The sequence below is a fragment of the Lepidochelys kempii genome, chromosome 3 (genome assembly GCF_965140285.1).
Source record: "Lepidochelys kempii isolate rLepKem1 chromosome 3, rLepKem1.hap1, whole genome shotgun sequence".
NCBI lineage: Eukaryota > Metazoa > Chordata > Testudines > Cheloniidae > Lepidochelys > Lepidochelys kempii.
This window is the reverse complement of record NC_136382.1, coordinates 70,554,779-70,571,367: the sequence shown is the minus strand read 5'-3', so window position 1 is coordinate 70,571,367 and position 16,589 is coordinate 70,554,779. Positions and strand designations below refer to the sequence as shown.

The 16,589-nt window shown below is 39.0% G+C and overlaps 1 protein-coding gene across 5 annotated transcripts in view; it reads left to right on the top strand.

The window, feature by feature from the left end:
- Positions 1-16,589, top strand: part of BACH2 (BACH transcriptional regulator 2) — a 261,959-nt gene that overhangs the window by 146,587 nt on the left and 98,783 nt on the right. For 4 of the 5 annotated variants that reach the window (XM_073336767.2, XM_073336765.2, XM_073336766.2 and 1 more), the window contains one exon: positions 9,984-10,067. The exons of the other annotated variant lie outside the window; for it this stretch is intronic. In XM_073336767.2, the coding sequence (XP_073192868.1) occupies positions 9,990-10,067 (78 nt within the window). In that variant the 5' untranslated portion in view covers positions 9,984-9,989. The remainder of the gene's footprint in view (positions 1-9,983; positions 10,068-16,589) is intronic. 5 annotated transcript variants of the gene reach the window in all.

The following is a 16,589-nucleotide window of genomic DNA, read 5'->3' as shown; positions in this document are numbered from 1 at the left end:
TGTGACTTTTGTTCGTTTTCTAGTGGATGCAAACTACTTGCAGACTTTTGCAATTCTGTTATGAGTCTCGCAATATTTGGTGTTTTTCATAAAGCCCCCATACTTGGAGCATGTGACTGTGAGCATCTCAGCTTTCATTTTTTAAAAAAAGTACGCTTCTAGCCCTTACTGCTGCAGGGAAAAACCTTGGAAACTTGAATACTGGAGGCTTAAAAACCACAAGGCAAACAGAAATAACCCAGATTTTGTTATTTTTAAATTTCTTAAACTTTTGGGGCCTTGCTCATGATTGTTGAATGCTCATGGTTAGCAATACTGCAAATCCGTGACAGAGAAATTAACTTAAAAATGGCACCTTAAGTGGCAGATTTAAATGAGCAGTCAGGACTGAATGGACATAACTGAAAAACTCTTTCATCCCCTGGTCATAGCTGACGTACACAGGAATGCTTATAATGCTGCTGCCAGTTCCATGGTTAATCAGTATTGTCCGTTCTGACAGTGTAGCAGTGTTAGAGTACAAATGTAACTTGAAAAATGGGACATGGATTTGAAAAATGTTGTAAAATCCTTTCATATTTTTTTCTTGCCAACGATGTGCTCATGACCATGCAAAACTTGGAAGAAGACACAGGCCGTCCCAAGGAGTATGGCTAATTGCAATGTCATAAAGCAGCTGGTTACTGGCTTACGCTCAAACCTGCATCTGGATCCACACTAGTAGATTCTGATGCAGAGTCAAAGCTTTAGTTGATTGATTAATGTCACACCATCATTCACAAACCTACATACAGTGATGGAGGTTGGGAAAGGCTGTTTTCATCCCTAAACAGCTCATACTTTGTTGCATTGCGCTATCTAATGGCACAAAACAAATGTATAACATAAAAGGACTTTGATCAGATGCTACTGGAATTGCAATGTTAGGATGTGGCTATGCAGCTGTCCTGTTGACATCACCATGGAACTATGCTGCATTCTGAGCTGCAATTTAAATGCTAAGTTTAAATTTTTTTGTTTTGATTTTGCATTATTTCTTTTTAAAAGAAGCAAAAATAACATACCAAGCAATAAGAAAAGGAGTATTTGTGGCACCTTAGAGACTAACCAATTTATTTGAGCATAAGCTTTCGTGAGCTACAGCGAGCTTATGCTCGAAAGCTTATGCTCAAATAAATTGGTTAGTCTCTAAGGTGCCACAAGTACTCCTTTTCTTTTTGCGAATAACACGGATGTTACTCTGAAACATACCAAGCAATGGCATTCTGAGGAATAATGGACTGCCTGAATTTATACTATTTATGCAAATTCTTGTCTTGACAGTTCGGTAAGACTCTTAAAGGGTTTGAGCTAAACAAAATCAAATAGAAAGTCATTTCTATAATATGTAGGTAATAAGAGTTCTCATAAATAAAGTATTTTTTTTAAATCTAATTTTTAGGTTTCTAAAACCTGCCCGTCAGCAGTCTGTGGGCAGATGTAAATTAATTTAAAAATTTGAAATGCGCCATTTGATGATTAAATGTCTGTCACACATCTACCATCACCCAAATAATGAGAAAACAGATAGGCTTTAATGTCTATCTACAGGTAAAAAAACACATGCTTCGTTGGACCAACAGGGAAATCAGATTTCCAAAGGTGACAACTCAACCATTGGAACGCTTGGGTGGTAGACATTCATATCCTCTCTGTACTGTTATCAAGAGCAGCCCAGCTGATCTCAACTGTCATGATAGTAGGTAAGAAGAGATGTGGTCTTTGTGCCACTGGGCATCCAGGACCAGATTCTAATTTCAGATGTGCCACATATACCATGAAATATTTCATGGGGAAAAAATCCTCTCCTTCAGTGCTTGTATTTTACATGACTATAGAACTATTATATTCACATCAGGCCAGGGGCTTCAGAGCACCATTTAAAGTGTGTGGAGGAGAGGGATGAGGGGCAGGCATAGATTTGAAGTCCTTATCCCCCACCTCATCATCCTCTTCCCCTCTCCGGCACCGTCCCCTTCCAGAAGCCCTTGCTTCCCCGCCCCCTCCTTAATTTACCTTTCTCTGCTGGTGAGTCTTACCTTTGGGTGACAGGTCTTGCTGTTTCCCAGTGCTGAGAGGAGCTGGCGGGTGAGGGGGACCCAGGTATCAGCCATGGTGCGCTCCTAGCCATAATATGTGCGGGCACTACATACAAGATCACTGCTCATGCGTGCAGCAAAAAAACCTGGGCAAATTGCATCTGTTGACCAGCAAGAGAGTAGAAAAACTGTCCAGGCCAGTCAAAAACTAGCCAGGTGGCAACGCTATTTTCTACCTGCATGCTTAAAAATGGTCAGGCCATGGTCTGGGTGGGCCTCCCACCGCAGATCACCCCCCCCTCCCCCCAAACCTCTACACCCTATGCATCAGGCTCACTTCTTCAAAAGTGCACATCTGACTTGCATGTAAGTAACACTCAGTGTGTGAATGAGAGCTATGGGTTTGTGCACTTACATAGCTGTACATACATGTAACCCCAATTTGGGCACACAGATCAGGTGTTGTCCATGCACAAATCAGGCACACACGCAAGTGTTCATGCACTTCTGAAAATTTGGGCCTTCGTATGTGGAGAAGACCGCCACATATTCACGCACACTTACTTTCATGGGCAGTCTTGTCTGAAGGAGAGTACTGTACTCTCACTCGCTCTCACTCTCCGTTTTATACTGTTGCCCATCACCAGTATCTGAACACCTTCCACAGAAAATCATTAGGAAAGTCCCTAGTGGATTCCATGGAGTCTCTGGTATAGCTGCCTTTTTGGGGTCAAAACTCTGCTGGGTGGGGGGAGAGGTAAGAGTTTATTTATTTATTTATTCATTTGTTAGATTTTATTAACTTCCTTTTTGGGGGTGGGAATGATTTGAGGATTAAGGTTAGAAGCAGATGTCAGTGTTGAGAGCCTTTCTTAAGACAGAAGGGCTTTTTCCACTGCTTTTCCCTACAGCTTGTCCGTTACACAGCAGTGATACAGGAACCAGCATGTCACTAGCTAGCCATTCTGATAAAGCTGGAAATATTGGCTATACATTTGTTTTTGTTTAGAAAAATTACATAAATTTGCAGCAAATATGTCCTATTCCATAATATAATCTGGAAAATATTAAGTGTACACCCACCAGGCAGCAATTATACATTAAAGTATAAAGTACATAGGCATCTATGTGTGAGAGCAACTTCTAAAATAGAATGTGGAGAGGGAGTGAACCAAAAACCCCTGGTACAATGCTGGTTGGAACAGCTTCACTGTTGAAAATATGGCAGGATAGTTGGAAGAAACAGCCATCTCCCTTTTCATTTGATGACTGTGTTAAAAGTACTACTATGGAGCCATTAAATTAAGGCAAATATCGCTTATACTCTTTCTAGAGGTAATTGCTAGGCTTGAGAAGAGCTGTGTTCGTATGACACACCAAAGTTGAATTATTTTGACTCCTCTTCCCCGTCTGCCATTAATTAATGTTTGTGTCTCGCTTCCAAGGTGTGAAGTGCTGCATACGTGCGAAATATCATTGATTTATTTACTTTCTATTCACGTGGCAATGATGTTGTGACAAAGTTTTTCTCCGTGGTGTTGCAGGTGGAAGTCTGTGTGTCAGCCTGCCTGAGTCAGAGCTCTCACTTCAGCCCTGGTAAAGCTTCATTTTACCACAGGGGCTCTGATAACTAGCATTTCCCCATAGGTGGGACAGTACCTTTGCCAACTCTCCAGTGTCCCACAGAGTATCATACCTGCCAGTGCTTGTCATTTATTTTAAGAAAATACTAAAAGACGGTGACAGTGAAATCAACTTTCTCTAACCTAAACCAGTAAAAACTAAAATACATCTCACCACATAAAAGTTCTGTTTTCACTGCTGCTGAAATCCATCCCTCCCTTTTTGCAGCACAGTGTACAGTCATCTAGTGCCCGACATGGGGGTGGTGTGGTTGAGACTCAGTGGCGTATGACCCACTTTTCATAATACTTAGATATCTGTGCTTTTACAACACATTACAGAAGTTCATACGACATAAAATCACCAGAAAAGCATGTCTCTGATTTAAACAGTATTGTGTAAACTGCGGTATGTTCAGAGCAGCTGGCTGTGCATTAGGTTCCATGTTAATTACTAGAAGATGACAGGCAGTTTTGTGCAGTAGGTTGTTAATGAGAAAGCTTAGGTAGTCACATTTTCTGGAGTTGACGCTTTGTGTCTTAATATTATTTTGTTGAAATAATACTTTCACACGTTTTCTGTTATGATTTGCAGAGAGTTCGGGCAAGAGTATTGTAATTGATGCTTTAGTAGCCATAATACTTTGCATTTTCAAGAAGTGGGGTAGTTAATGAAAACGTACTGTCAGCTTTCATTCCCACATCCCCAAACCTCCTTGACTGATCCTCTTCTGCAGTCTGCTCTGCGTGGTCTTTTTATTTTATTTTATTTTATTTTACTTTATTATTTAAACAGATCAAATCAGTCAGTGTGGGTTAGTCCTGTGCAAGTTTTCATGTGATAATTATGCTCATACTTGTATCTGTTCAAATGTGTGCAGGGTAAACAGAAAAATGTCAGGTATGGAGAAGACTGGTGAATGGAACCAGTGTACTGCTAGGTTATGATTTGTGCCATGTATGAAATTACAAAGTAATTTGCAAAGCAAGTTTAAGTAAAGTGGAATTTTTTAAGCATGATGAAATCATTCTTGACAGCAGGCTCTCTCATTCTTCTAATACTACTATTCTGAGTATAAAGGGATTTTTTTAAAAAAAATTACCACTCTCTGAAGTAAAATAATCAGGATAATTTCCCACTGATAAGCCCATCAGTAACCCCTTTATAAATCACTGGTTTGAAAAAGCTAGTAAAGGAATTGTGCCTTTGTTATCCGATTGCATCCTCATTAATGACTTTAAAATTGGTCAAATTTTGGCTAAAAGTGGTTAGCCATCCTGAATTTGAGACCTGTTTGCCAGACAGTGAATAAGATCAAAGAATGGAAGATGAATGCATGAAAGCCCCATTTATGTCCTATTGCAGTTTATCTACATTATAATCTCTGTCCTCGCTGTTAAAATAGCACGATGAAACCATAAATATAAACTGGAAAAATATGCAATAGGTTTTTAGCTACTTTGCATCCCTTGTTAAGATGAGCCATCAGTACTGGGTTTTTTGCATTTGTATACTTGCGCTGTAGGTGTTGGAAGTGTGGGTGGCCAAGAAAAAGCAGTGGTTACAATAAGATTTTCCATTTATTGCCCTTTGTGTACAACTAAAAATAAGACTCAGACGATTCAGAATCTGTAGAGCAAGCAGAATCATTCTGCTAGCTCTGATGACTGGCTTGCATGCAGCTTTGCCTCTGTCTGGTAAGTTCTACATTTGAGTACTTGTAAATGTGTCTTTGTTGAAATAAGAGAGAGACAGACAAGTTACTTACACTGTTAGTCTTCATGTAAATACCCTATCAGCATTTTCTCATTCTAAAAAGCAAAGTATGGCTGATAAGAGATGGTGATGAAAGGATTTTGGAAGCAGAATTCTCCCTGTATCTGAAAAAAAGTAGCTGTGAAGTGCTCACGGATTTTTAAAATCAGCCATCCAAGAGTACAATTGTATAACTTAAACTGTTGATCTATAACTTAATCTTTTTGATATAAATGCTCTTTGCCAGCCTTCTGAACAGCAAGTAAGGGAATGCCTAATGTTGACCATTGGCATGTAAAACCCCTTTGTTTGCACTATAAGGTAATAGCATGGGTAACTGCTGGCTTGGTAGCTTTTCCAGGTAGCCACAGCTGTTAAAGAGTCTGCTAAACTAGTTAAAATGTACCTTTATTGAGTTGCTAAATCTATTGTGGCCACATTAATTAATAGCATGTCAGCTTGTGGCCAAGAAAAACACAAAAGAGAAATGTTGGCATTTACAGGGAAATTCAGAACTTTATGGTCCCTTCTCTGGTGCTGTCCCTGTTTCACTCATTAAGTAGCTGTGGCATTTCCAAAGAATGAGTGTGTCTGTGTATTTTTAGCTTTTCAGTTTGATATGATTCTTGAAATGGGTGAGTAAAGATGCTCCTGAATTGTTTGCCTCTTTATGAAGCCAGCTTCTCCTTCATAGCCTTTTCTCACTTAAGAAGCTATGTAACTCCATGAAGTAAAGAGGATGTGGTATATTGCAAGCACTTAGAGCCACACACAGTTGTTCCATGGATTATTGATGCTGTCTGTGGTGGGGGTTTTTATTATGTAATATTAAATCCCATTTAAATTAGCTCAGTGTAAACCCTCACCCTTCTCTCAGGAGCAGAACTGTGTTGTGTGTCATTATTATTCTACACTTATCTCCTCATCTCTGCCTTTTTATTTAAATGCATATTTCTGTTCTAGCACTGGCTGATATATAGTACAAAAGGCAAGAGAGTTGATGATGTAATCAAGGTTTTAAATATTTGAGGTGGGAATGAGCAAAACTTCAGGAGTAATTAGCTACTGTGGTGGTAGTGTTTTCTGCAGGGAATTACGTTACATCTGTTATAATTATCTACGTGTCTTAATCCTGTAGGTGACCAGATGCTGACAAGCAGTGAAACATTTGTTCTCTTTTTTGTTATTGATTCTCCCTATTTGATACAGATGTAGAAATGTTTTCTTTCTGCTGCTAAGCCTGATATGGATGAGGTCATATCTAATTGCTTTCAAGAAAATGCCAGGAGAGTCTGTATCATACACTGAGAACTCTCACATGATTCAGTGCTTTCCGATGAGCATGATACAATATTTACTTTTCTGTGGATATCTCTCAGATGATATTTTTAGTAATGGCAGGTAGGATGCATTGTACAAGAGTCAGTAAACAATGTAGTTGTCTTAATTTTTTTAAAAAGTAATAATACTGTATTTTCTCCTAGGAAGTAGGAAGGATCCTTTCTAGTTTTACCACTTCCCTGTTTAATTTGCCCACATTTTGTTGTATAGACTGTCCAAACTGAACAGTCGCAGGTGAAGGAGTTGAATTGAAATTGCTGTCAGAGAAAGTGGTAGAGTTCTTCCGTTGGAGGTCAGTAACCTGTTAGGATGTACTGCAGGTCATCTAATCTGGAAATCAGCAAGACTTGCTATTTAAATCTCCCTTTCCTTCCCATGGCAAACACACCTGCAATCAGGAACTTTTTCAAGCATAATTTTTCATAAATTCATAAAATTTGTGCTTCAGTTCCTAGCATGCCAAGCCAAGCTGAAATGCCCAAGAATGATCTTCTAGCACACAAAGATTTACTTAATATAACCATCCCTGCCTTGTTGCACCTTGTCATGGCCTGGAGCTGCTGTGAAAAGGTGCAAAATGAGGTGGTGGCAGATCATACTGAGGCTGTGATGCCCCTCCCACACGTCCGTACGGAATGGCAAAGGCTTAGAAATGCTACCCAGTGATACAGTATAAACAGACTCCGACTTAACAGTTGATTATTAGCTCATGCCTTTTATGTGCTGGAAGTATAGAATTGGCCAGTCATGTGCTCATTATTACATTACTTGAATAATGCAAAACATTAGCAATGGAGATTTACTATAATGATGTATCTCTGCTCTGTTGGTTTTGCTTTTAAAGCATTCAGTTAAGGAATGCTTTAGAGGTTATTGCTAATGGATGAATCTTCAGGAAAATTGGAATTTTCAAATAAGATTGACATTTGGAGTGAGAAATATAAATCTAATGAGAGTATTTCAGCAGAGGTTTGTAATTAGGGATGAATGGAGTAAATTTGTACATGCACTCTACAAAAGGACACAATGGAAGGTGAAATTGCACACTCTGCAGTGAATGAGGGATGAAAGCCAATGTATCAGTGTCATAGCATGACAGTGTGGAGTATAAATGATACTGTCACTGAGTGCTGCAGAAGGTATCAAGGGAATTCCACTCCAGTAAATTACATTACTTAGACAGACCTGAAGGCATTGTGTCTGAATGAGTGCAGGGAAAAAAGGTTGTCAGCACAAAGCAGAAGATATTACAGAACAACTGGCTTCAGGGTTCGAAATAAGTGTTTTTCTGAGGTTTATTGTGTAAAGCTCTTTAGCTGCTTTTTTGTTAATATTTTTAATTTTAATTACAGTTTATTGATGAGGCAATAACATTTTCCGGATATTTCCTTAATACACAGTGCATAAGTGCATAACACATCTGACTTTCAGAGGTGCTGAACATCCACAGCTCCCATTAACTTAGGTGGGAATTGTGAGTTCCCCGCATTTCTGAAAGTCTGACCCAAAATTGGTGTGGTGGTCTTTTAAAATATCTTTATTTGGGGGAGGCCCTCTGGATTCTATAGTTTCAGATGCTAGAAACTGGAATGCCTGAGCTTTTATTTCTCCATTCTAGTTTTTAGGCATTCAGATATTGTGGTGATTAATAGTGGAAGTACCAGGATGGATTATTTCGTGATGGCAGTCCAGCAAAAATGCTAAGGTTTCATCCATCCAAATGTATACTGTACAGGCTACTTTCCCTCTTTAATCTTTTTGCTGAACGTAACTCCATGTCTGCACAAATGTCTACTAGCTGCTGCTGTTTCATTGCCTTATCTAAGGCTGAGAAAACATACTTCCAAACTTTCTCCAAAACTGTCTCTAAATGCCATTTCTGGAATAAGTTGACAGAGCTACTTTAAAATAAGGCCAGCACTTCCCCCAAAGATCATGTGCATCATTTCTGTGGCACTGAAGTCTACTTGGGTCTTCTAGTAAAAGGTTAACAGTTTTGTATTACTTAATTACATCTTTTCCACCCACCTGCTCATTAAAACTCTCATTGAATGTATCTCGGTAAACAGTAACGTGGGAGTACACTCAGTAGCTTCTCTCCAGCATTCTGATGCGCACATTACCTCTGAGGTGAAGCTAGCCTCCCAAATAGCAGAATAGTGTCCACACAGCACAACTCAGCTAACAGTTTTCTATTTGTTACTATATTATTTTAGTCATTCTTCACCTGTAATTATGGTTTTAAGCTGTGTAAATATTAGTGCAGTTCAGTTTTGCCAAATTACTTGGCTGTCTATAAGAACCGAGTTTGAAAGGGGATGACAGAGAAAGGAATAAGCATTTAAGTTTAATAATATATTTTTAAAATGGCATGAAAACACCCACTGAGTCATTTATAACATGGCACAATTAAGCAGACGTGAGTGCATTACTTAAAACAAATCAAACAACAAACAGTTTGTATAATAAATGTGTCAAGCATGATTTGACCAGGTCTAATAATAACGATCAAATTCCTCATTTGCATTCATTTAACTCCCATTGGCTTCTGTGGAGGTTGTATGGCTATGACTGAAAAGCAAAATTCTGCCCTAAAAATTCATCCAGGTGAGAGGGAGGGGGCAAAGCATAAGTACATCTAATCTGAGTGTTTGTCTTATTTGAATTCCATTTTTTATTTTATGCTAATATGTATTGCTTTGTGTAGGTGTATCTCTGTATCTGCATGGATAGATGTATACAGTTGTACATGCGGCATAGGTGCTGGGACTAGGGGTATAGGGGGTGCCAGAGCACCCCTGGGCTTGAAGTGGTTTCCATTATACACGGTTTGGTTCAATGGCTCTCAGCATCCCCACTAGAAAAATTGTTCCAGCACCTCTGACATGCAGTCTGTGTTGTTCTGTACGTCTATAAAAATGTTGTACTTTAACATGCCTTACATATGGTATTTTAGCTCCAGAAAACTGCCATTTTTGGATACTGTACATATTTGTATTTTTGCAGAGCTCCATAAGAAGTACGCTTCCAAATAAAACATTTTTCTATCATGCAATTTCAATCTCATGAAGTAATCCTTCCACATTTTAAAATGTGGCTTATACCCAACGTAGTCTCTGCATTCTGTTATGCAAAGCCATCCTCATCCTTCATTCTCTCTAAAATCCTTTGTTCCTGCCTCCATAGCTACGTATGCTGTGGTGTTTTCCTCTTTCTGGAGCTGATCCTGAAGCCCTTACTCACATGAGCAGTCCCACAGAAGTCCTCAAGGTGAGTAAGGGCTACGAGATTGGACTCTAAATACTACTGTTGCGGAGGGTGGGGTAGAGAGAGAACTAAAGTGAACGTGTGTGCCTTAAGAAGAAAGAGACTAACAAGTATTCCTCTGACTTAAGAAAACGTTCACTTCCTGAGAGAAATTGAGCATGTTGAATCATCTTTGGATCTCACGCTAAATTATTTTGTTCTGTAAATGGCTCCATTCCCTTCCTCCCTCTCTCAAAAAGGCTGCTGCTATTGTATCTTGTGTAAAGGATTTATAAATAAATATGCCTGTGGAAGAAAGTGTCTGTAATTAATTGAACTCAGCCCTCTAACAGTTCAATACTGTAATCTTATTACAAACACTTTTGGTAATGCTGTACCATGAAATTTGCCTTAACAGAAACTTGTCTTTAAGCTTTGATTCGTTTTTTAAAAAGTCAACCCGTAATATTAGTGTTACTCTTACATATATCATATGTTGTTATACTGACAATTGATGTGTAAAAACTGACATTTGCATGAAGTTCCCAAAACTGCAGTAAAAGAAACTTTTGTTCTGACTTGGTAGGAAAAAAATGCAAAATAACACTAGTCCTAACAGCAGAGATGTTCGTATAAAGACATGTTCTAAACAATAAGGTCATTTATTCATGTATGACATAAGTACGTAGGAATTTAAATAATGAGAAATCTTGTGAAATGCAGTAAAATGCACACCACTGGCATTGTGAAGTTCCCCATCTATAAAGCCCTATTCTCAGGAAAAGCAGCTTTACTTTTGCTTTGAAAATCCATTATCATAAGCCACTCTTTTTAAAACACTTTTCTCACTGCAATATTGAAGTAATTTTATATCCCAAGAGCAGCTCTTTTGTAGGACAAAGTGGGTGGGAGGGCTGTATTTTAATTGTGGTTTATAATGCTTCTCACAATCCCGGCTTCCCCAAAATCTGGAAAACCATCTCACTCTTTGGCTTTCCTCTTCTCAATTAATTTTACTCCCCTCCAAGAAGACCCTTTTTAGAATGTCCATCTGTTTAGATGGCTTATTCATTCTCCGTGCACCCTTTCTGGATTCCACAAAAAATATTGTTTGGAGGGGAAATTATTAAAGGCTTAAGTAAAATTTTCTCTTTTTCAGATTGTAAGGGAGATATTACTACTTCAGGAGGCAGTGTTGTCTACTGATAAAACAGGGGATCTGGCCTTTACTCTCAGTTCTACCACAGCCTTTCTGTATGATCTCACACAAGGTTCTTAACTACTCTCTGCATCCGTTTCCCCATCTGTAAAATGGGGATAATAATGCCCACCAACCTTAAAGGAGCATTTTGAGCCAAAAGGAAAATGTGCTATATAAGGGCCTAGTAGCACGATTATACAGGACAGGACCTTCACAAGGCACTTAACAGTAGATAAAGCATGCCATATAGTGAACAAATTCCCCGGTCTGAGAAGTCCACAACCTAGAGAGTCACAAGCAAGGAAAAAAGAGTGTGAGGCAGTGTCTCTCTAGTGGTCACTACAGCTGGATTGCTTAATGGAACAGATGGGTTTTCAGGAGGTTTTTTGAAGTAAGAAAGCGAGGGTTCTTGGCACGTGGCAGTTGGCAGTCTGTTGAAGCATAAGGCCTAGCACAGAAGGACGCATAAAGTCAAGAGTTACAGAAGAGGACAATGAGAACAGATTGGAAGAAGGGCAGGGGATAGGGAGTGCCTAGGGAATGTAGGAGGTGGTAAGGCCATAGACTTAATCAGGGACAGGGGAATGGGTATATAGAAGGTACCTCCGTTCTTTGGAAATGGCATGGGAGAGCACTGAAAAGATTTTTGAAGTCTTGGACCATTTCTCAAGCACTGATTGCTGTGCTTGTTCTGCAAATGTAAGCCTTCATCGAAGTAAGGCAAGGTACTGTAGTTGCCTGGAAGTGATGAAGATCTTTCTCAGAGATGACTGAGATTTAATCTATAATGGTGTTAAAGTATTTGCAATTGCGTTCGCAGCACCGTTACAAAATCTTCATGACCAGAGAAATGTTTCATCCCTATCTCTGTTGACACAAAAGATTGCCTACTGATAATTGCTTTGCTTAAGTGTCTGATTATATGCCAGAAATGAGAGCATTCTATGTTAGGTCATCTTTAATTATGCATGTACCACCTGTCAGCTCTAAATCAGGAGAAGATTAGTTTTCTCTTTGGATTTAGTTTAGGGAAAAGAAGAGATCTTTCAGACAGAGGAATAGACTGTTGTAAACAATATCTATATACTGGAGTTTTAAAGGAATCTTCTTGATCCTCCCTGGTCATTAATAAGCTATTGGCCCATCCAAAAATATTTGAAATGTTTGCCTGAGCTAGATGGTGATGATTCTCAGGGAGAGAGGGTTTGGGTCCATCTGTTGCATTTCCTAATTTTTCCTTTTCACCATTTCATATGCACAGGGTAGGCAGAGATATGGGGTGAGTAGGAAACGTATTGGTGAACTGGTGATACTGTAGTTAAGATTTCATTTATCATTTGATTATAAGCCTCTACCTTCCAGTTGTATTATTTATTGAGCTCCAACAACGTGGTGCTAAAATAATGCTATAAAGACAAGGCCTGCCTAACAAAGTTTACCATCTAGAAGACAGAAAAATTAGGAGGGGACGTGAGGCTTCGCAGTAGAAGTGACAATTGAAGAGGAACTTGAGTGAAGAGACAGAAGAGGCCTGGGAGACTGAGATTGGGAGGATGTTTGATGTATAAATGGTATGGCATTACAGTACCTACTTATAACCTTCTCTTAAAAATACGTTGGGGCTGAAACTTTTTATAGTTTGTGTCAGGGAAACATGAATTCTCTGGGAAGTTTGAAGGCATTTTTGGTTAGCAGGAAGTTTGGTTAGTTAGTTTTTGGTGGTTGGTTTTTTATGTTATAGAAATATAAATAATGCATCTGCCATTTTATGTTCAGTACATACTGAGGTGGGTTCTGGGCAGAAATGGAGAGAAGGTTGGTTGTTCTCTGCTCTTAGTTTCAAATACCAAGAGTTTAGTTACATTATATAGTTTTAAGCAGGTAGAGTTCTCACCCTTCTCAAACACAGTACATCAATTTATGTATAGGATCATAGAGTCGTAGGACTGGAAGGGACCTCAAGAGGTCTTCTAGTCCAGTTTCCTGCACTCCAGGCAGGACTAAGTATTATCTAGACCATTCCTGTCAGGTGTTTGTCTACAAATCTACAATGATGAAGATTCAACAACCTCTTTAAGCAATTTATTCCAGTGCTTAATCACTCTGACAGGAAAGTTTTTCCTGATGTCCAAACTAAACTGCCATTGCTGCAATTTAAGCCCATTGCTTCTTGTCTTATCCTCAGAGGTTAAAGAGAACAATTTTTCTCCCTCCTCCTTGAAACAACCTTTTATGTACTTGAAAATTGTTATCCTGTCTCCCCTCAGTCGTCTCTTCTCCAAACTAAACAAACCCAATTTTTTTCGATCTTCCCTCATAGATCATGTTTTCTAGGCCTTTAATCATTTTTGTTGCTCTTCGGTGGCCTTTCTCAAATTCGTCCACATCTTTCTTGAAATATGGCACCGAGAACTGGACACAATACTCCAGTTGAGGCCTAATCAGCACGGAGTAGAGTGGAAGAATTACTTCTTGTGTTTTGTGTACAACAATCCTGCTAACACATCCCAGAATGATGTTTGCCTTTTTTGCAACAGTATTACACTGTTGATTTATATTTGGTTGTGATCCACTATGACCCCTAGATCCCTTTCCACAGTACTCCTTCCTATGCAGTCATTTCCCATTTTGTACGTGTGCAACTGATTGTTCCTTCCTCAGTGGTGTACTTCGTATTTGTTCTTACTGAATTTCATCCTATTTACTTCAGACCATTTCTTCAGTTTGTCCACATCACTTTGAATTTTAATTCTATCCTCTAAAGCACTTGAAGCCTCTCAGCTTGGTATCGGCCACAAACTTTATAAGTGTACTCTCTGATTTATGAAGATATTGAATAGAACCAAACTCTGAATAGACAGATCTCTGTGGGACCCCACTTAATATGCTCTTCCAGCACTGATAACTACTCTCTCGTAATGGTTTCCCAACCAGTTATGCACCCATATTATAGTAGCTCCATCTAGGTTGTATTTCCCTAGTTTGTTTGAGAAGGTCATGCGAGACGGAATCAAAAGCCTTATTAAAGTCATGATATACCACATAGGGTACCACATAGGTTATCATACAGTTTTGTACTGCTGCTCATCACCACAGTAGCTAAGCACCTTCTACATGAGAAATTGGCAGTAGCAGAGTCTCTAGTGGACTTTGTGGAATCTGTGGTAGTATACATACATAGATAGATAGGTAATCTATAAATTATATAATCTAAATTTAACCCTTTTTCTGGGATTTGGCTTTACTGCTGCTCCAATTACCTCCTCAGGCTTCGGAAAGTAATATTTCAGTACCAGAGAGATTGATTTACTAATGCTGAAATATTTTCAGCAGTAATGCTGTGAGAAGGTATTATCTGGAGAAGTGCAGTAAAACAACTAGCAAATGTGGGCAGTGGACGTTTGATGATGATTATTACAGCATTACTGTTCAGATCACATTAGGTTTTGACTGGTGCATCTCAGTTGCACAGGTATTTTAGGCTGTCATTTTGCATTTGTTAAATGGTAGTGTTCTCTCTTTTTGAGACATAGGGTTGGATTCATCCGCACTGGCATAGGGAAGTGCAAATTGCCACCTTGGTACTACTGGAGAATGGAAGCTATAATTGTTACACAGAGCTCCACAGCTGGTGTGCACTTCAAGCTGCCCTAATAACTTTTGGGGATATGCTTGTGGGCTCTACCTTCCAGCAGATGGGATACTGTAAGCACCTTATGCCGCTGCATTTCTCCTACCTCCTGCAGGAGGACATTTTACCACTAGGGGGCTGTGCTAGTGACTGCATTGGTGGACACTTAGCTAGCTGTTGTTTCCTTGTTTAGTATGAGTGTGCCATAGCTACATTATTTCTTTTTCTTAATGAGATAAACTACACCTGAATTCTGTTCCTGTTTGGTGGTGGTGGTGGTCTCAGGTTTTATAGGGTTGTTCAGGTTGGCAAAGTTTTGGCTGACTCCTTTCTAATTTTCTCCTGGACAGCCAGTGGTCCTAGTGGTAATGCTGTATGTAACTTGTTCTGTTTCACTGAATTTGCTTTGCACATATCTGGAAAGTTTATTTTCCTTTGTGTTCAGAGTTTGAGATAATTAGCTTTGCTGTGTATGTAGATTTGACCTGTTGATGATGTGCATTTTTCTGAGTTGGTTTGAATTTGCTAGTGACAGCCAATTGTTACAAGAGTTCATTGTGCTATTCATAGTTCATGTGCATTTGTATATATAACTTAAATTAAATGGATTAACAACTGGCTAACTTATAGGTCTCAAAGTGTAGCTGGATTCTTCATCATTGGCAATTTTTAAGCCATGGTTAGTTGTTTTTCTAAAGATACGCTCTAGAAATTATTTTGGGAGAGGTCTGTGGCCTGTATTATATAGGAGGACAGATGAGGTGGTTTCCAATAGTCCTATCTGGCGTTGGAAACTAGGAATCTGTAAAAGGAGTGAATCCACTGATGATTAAAGAAGGCAGAAAAATGATAACCCTTTTATTAGTGCCCAACAGGGTGAAGCTTTTGAATAATAGATATGTGCCAAATACTTCAGCATTTTGGGTACCTGCCTAAACCACAGGCAGAGTGAATGTTTTCCTGCCTCTTCACTGATTACTCTGCCTCCAGACACAATACTCGAATCTTTACTCTTCAGTTTCTTAAAAGAACCTTCTTTTAAAAAGAAGTGTTTTTTTACATTTTTATGTTACTTTCATGCTGGTGAAATCTGCTATGCTATGTTCTTTGTCTCTCATCTGTTCTAAATTATGCACATTTTTCAGATTGTCTTGTACTATGTGTTTATATAGCACCTTGCATCTTGGCTTGGGCTTCTAGGCACTACTGTATTACAAATAAATAATAAGCCCTCTATTATTCACAGTATGGGTCACCTCTTTTTTTGTCTATTAACAACATGGATACTGGTTATGTCTTTTTTCAAAGAACAAAAGTGTTCTCCATCATTTGTTCACATACTACTTTATTGTAGGATTGTTCACATATCCTGGACTGTTAGCGATGACTTTTTTTTTTTATTAAGCTCATTGACAAATTACATATATTTTGTAAACAGTTACAAGAGAAGTAACCGTATCTTGGATGTTGGGCCTTCCTAATCATAACAGTATCTCTTTAAGAATTGTGGTACGTTTTGTTTTTCTAATGTTGGCATTAGTATTACATTTTTAGATCGATTCCACCGTGAGAAGGGCATAGCTTCTGGAGCTAGGTGTGCTGCCACCCCCACCCTGTATTATACACAGGGTTTGCAGTTTAGTTCAGTGGCTCTCAGCATCCCCACTTTTCAAATTGTTCCAGCACCCCTGAAGAGGGGTAGTCCAGACTTGTG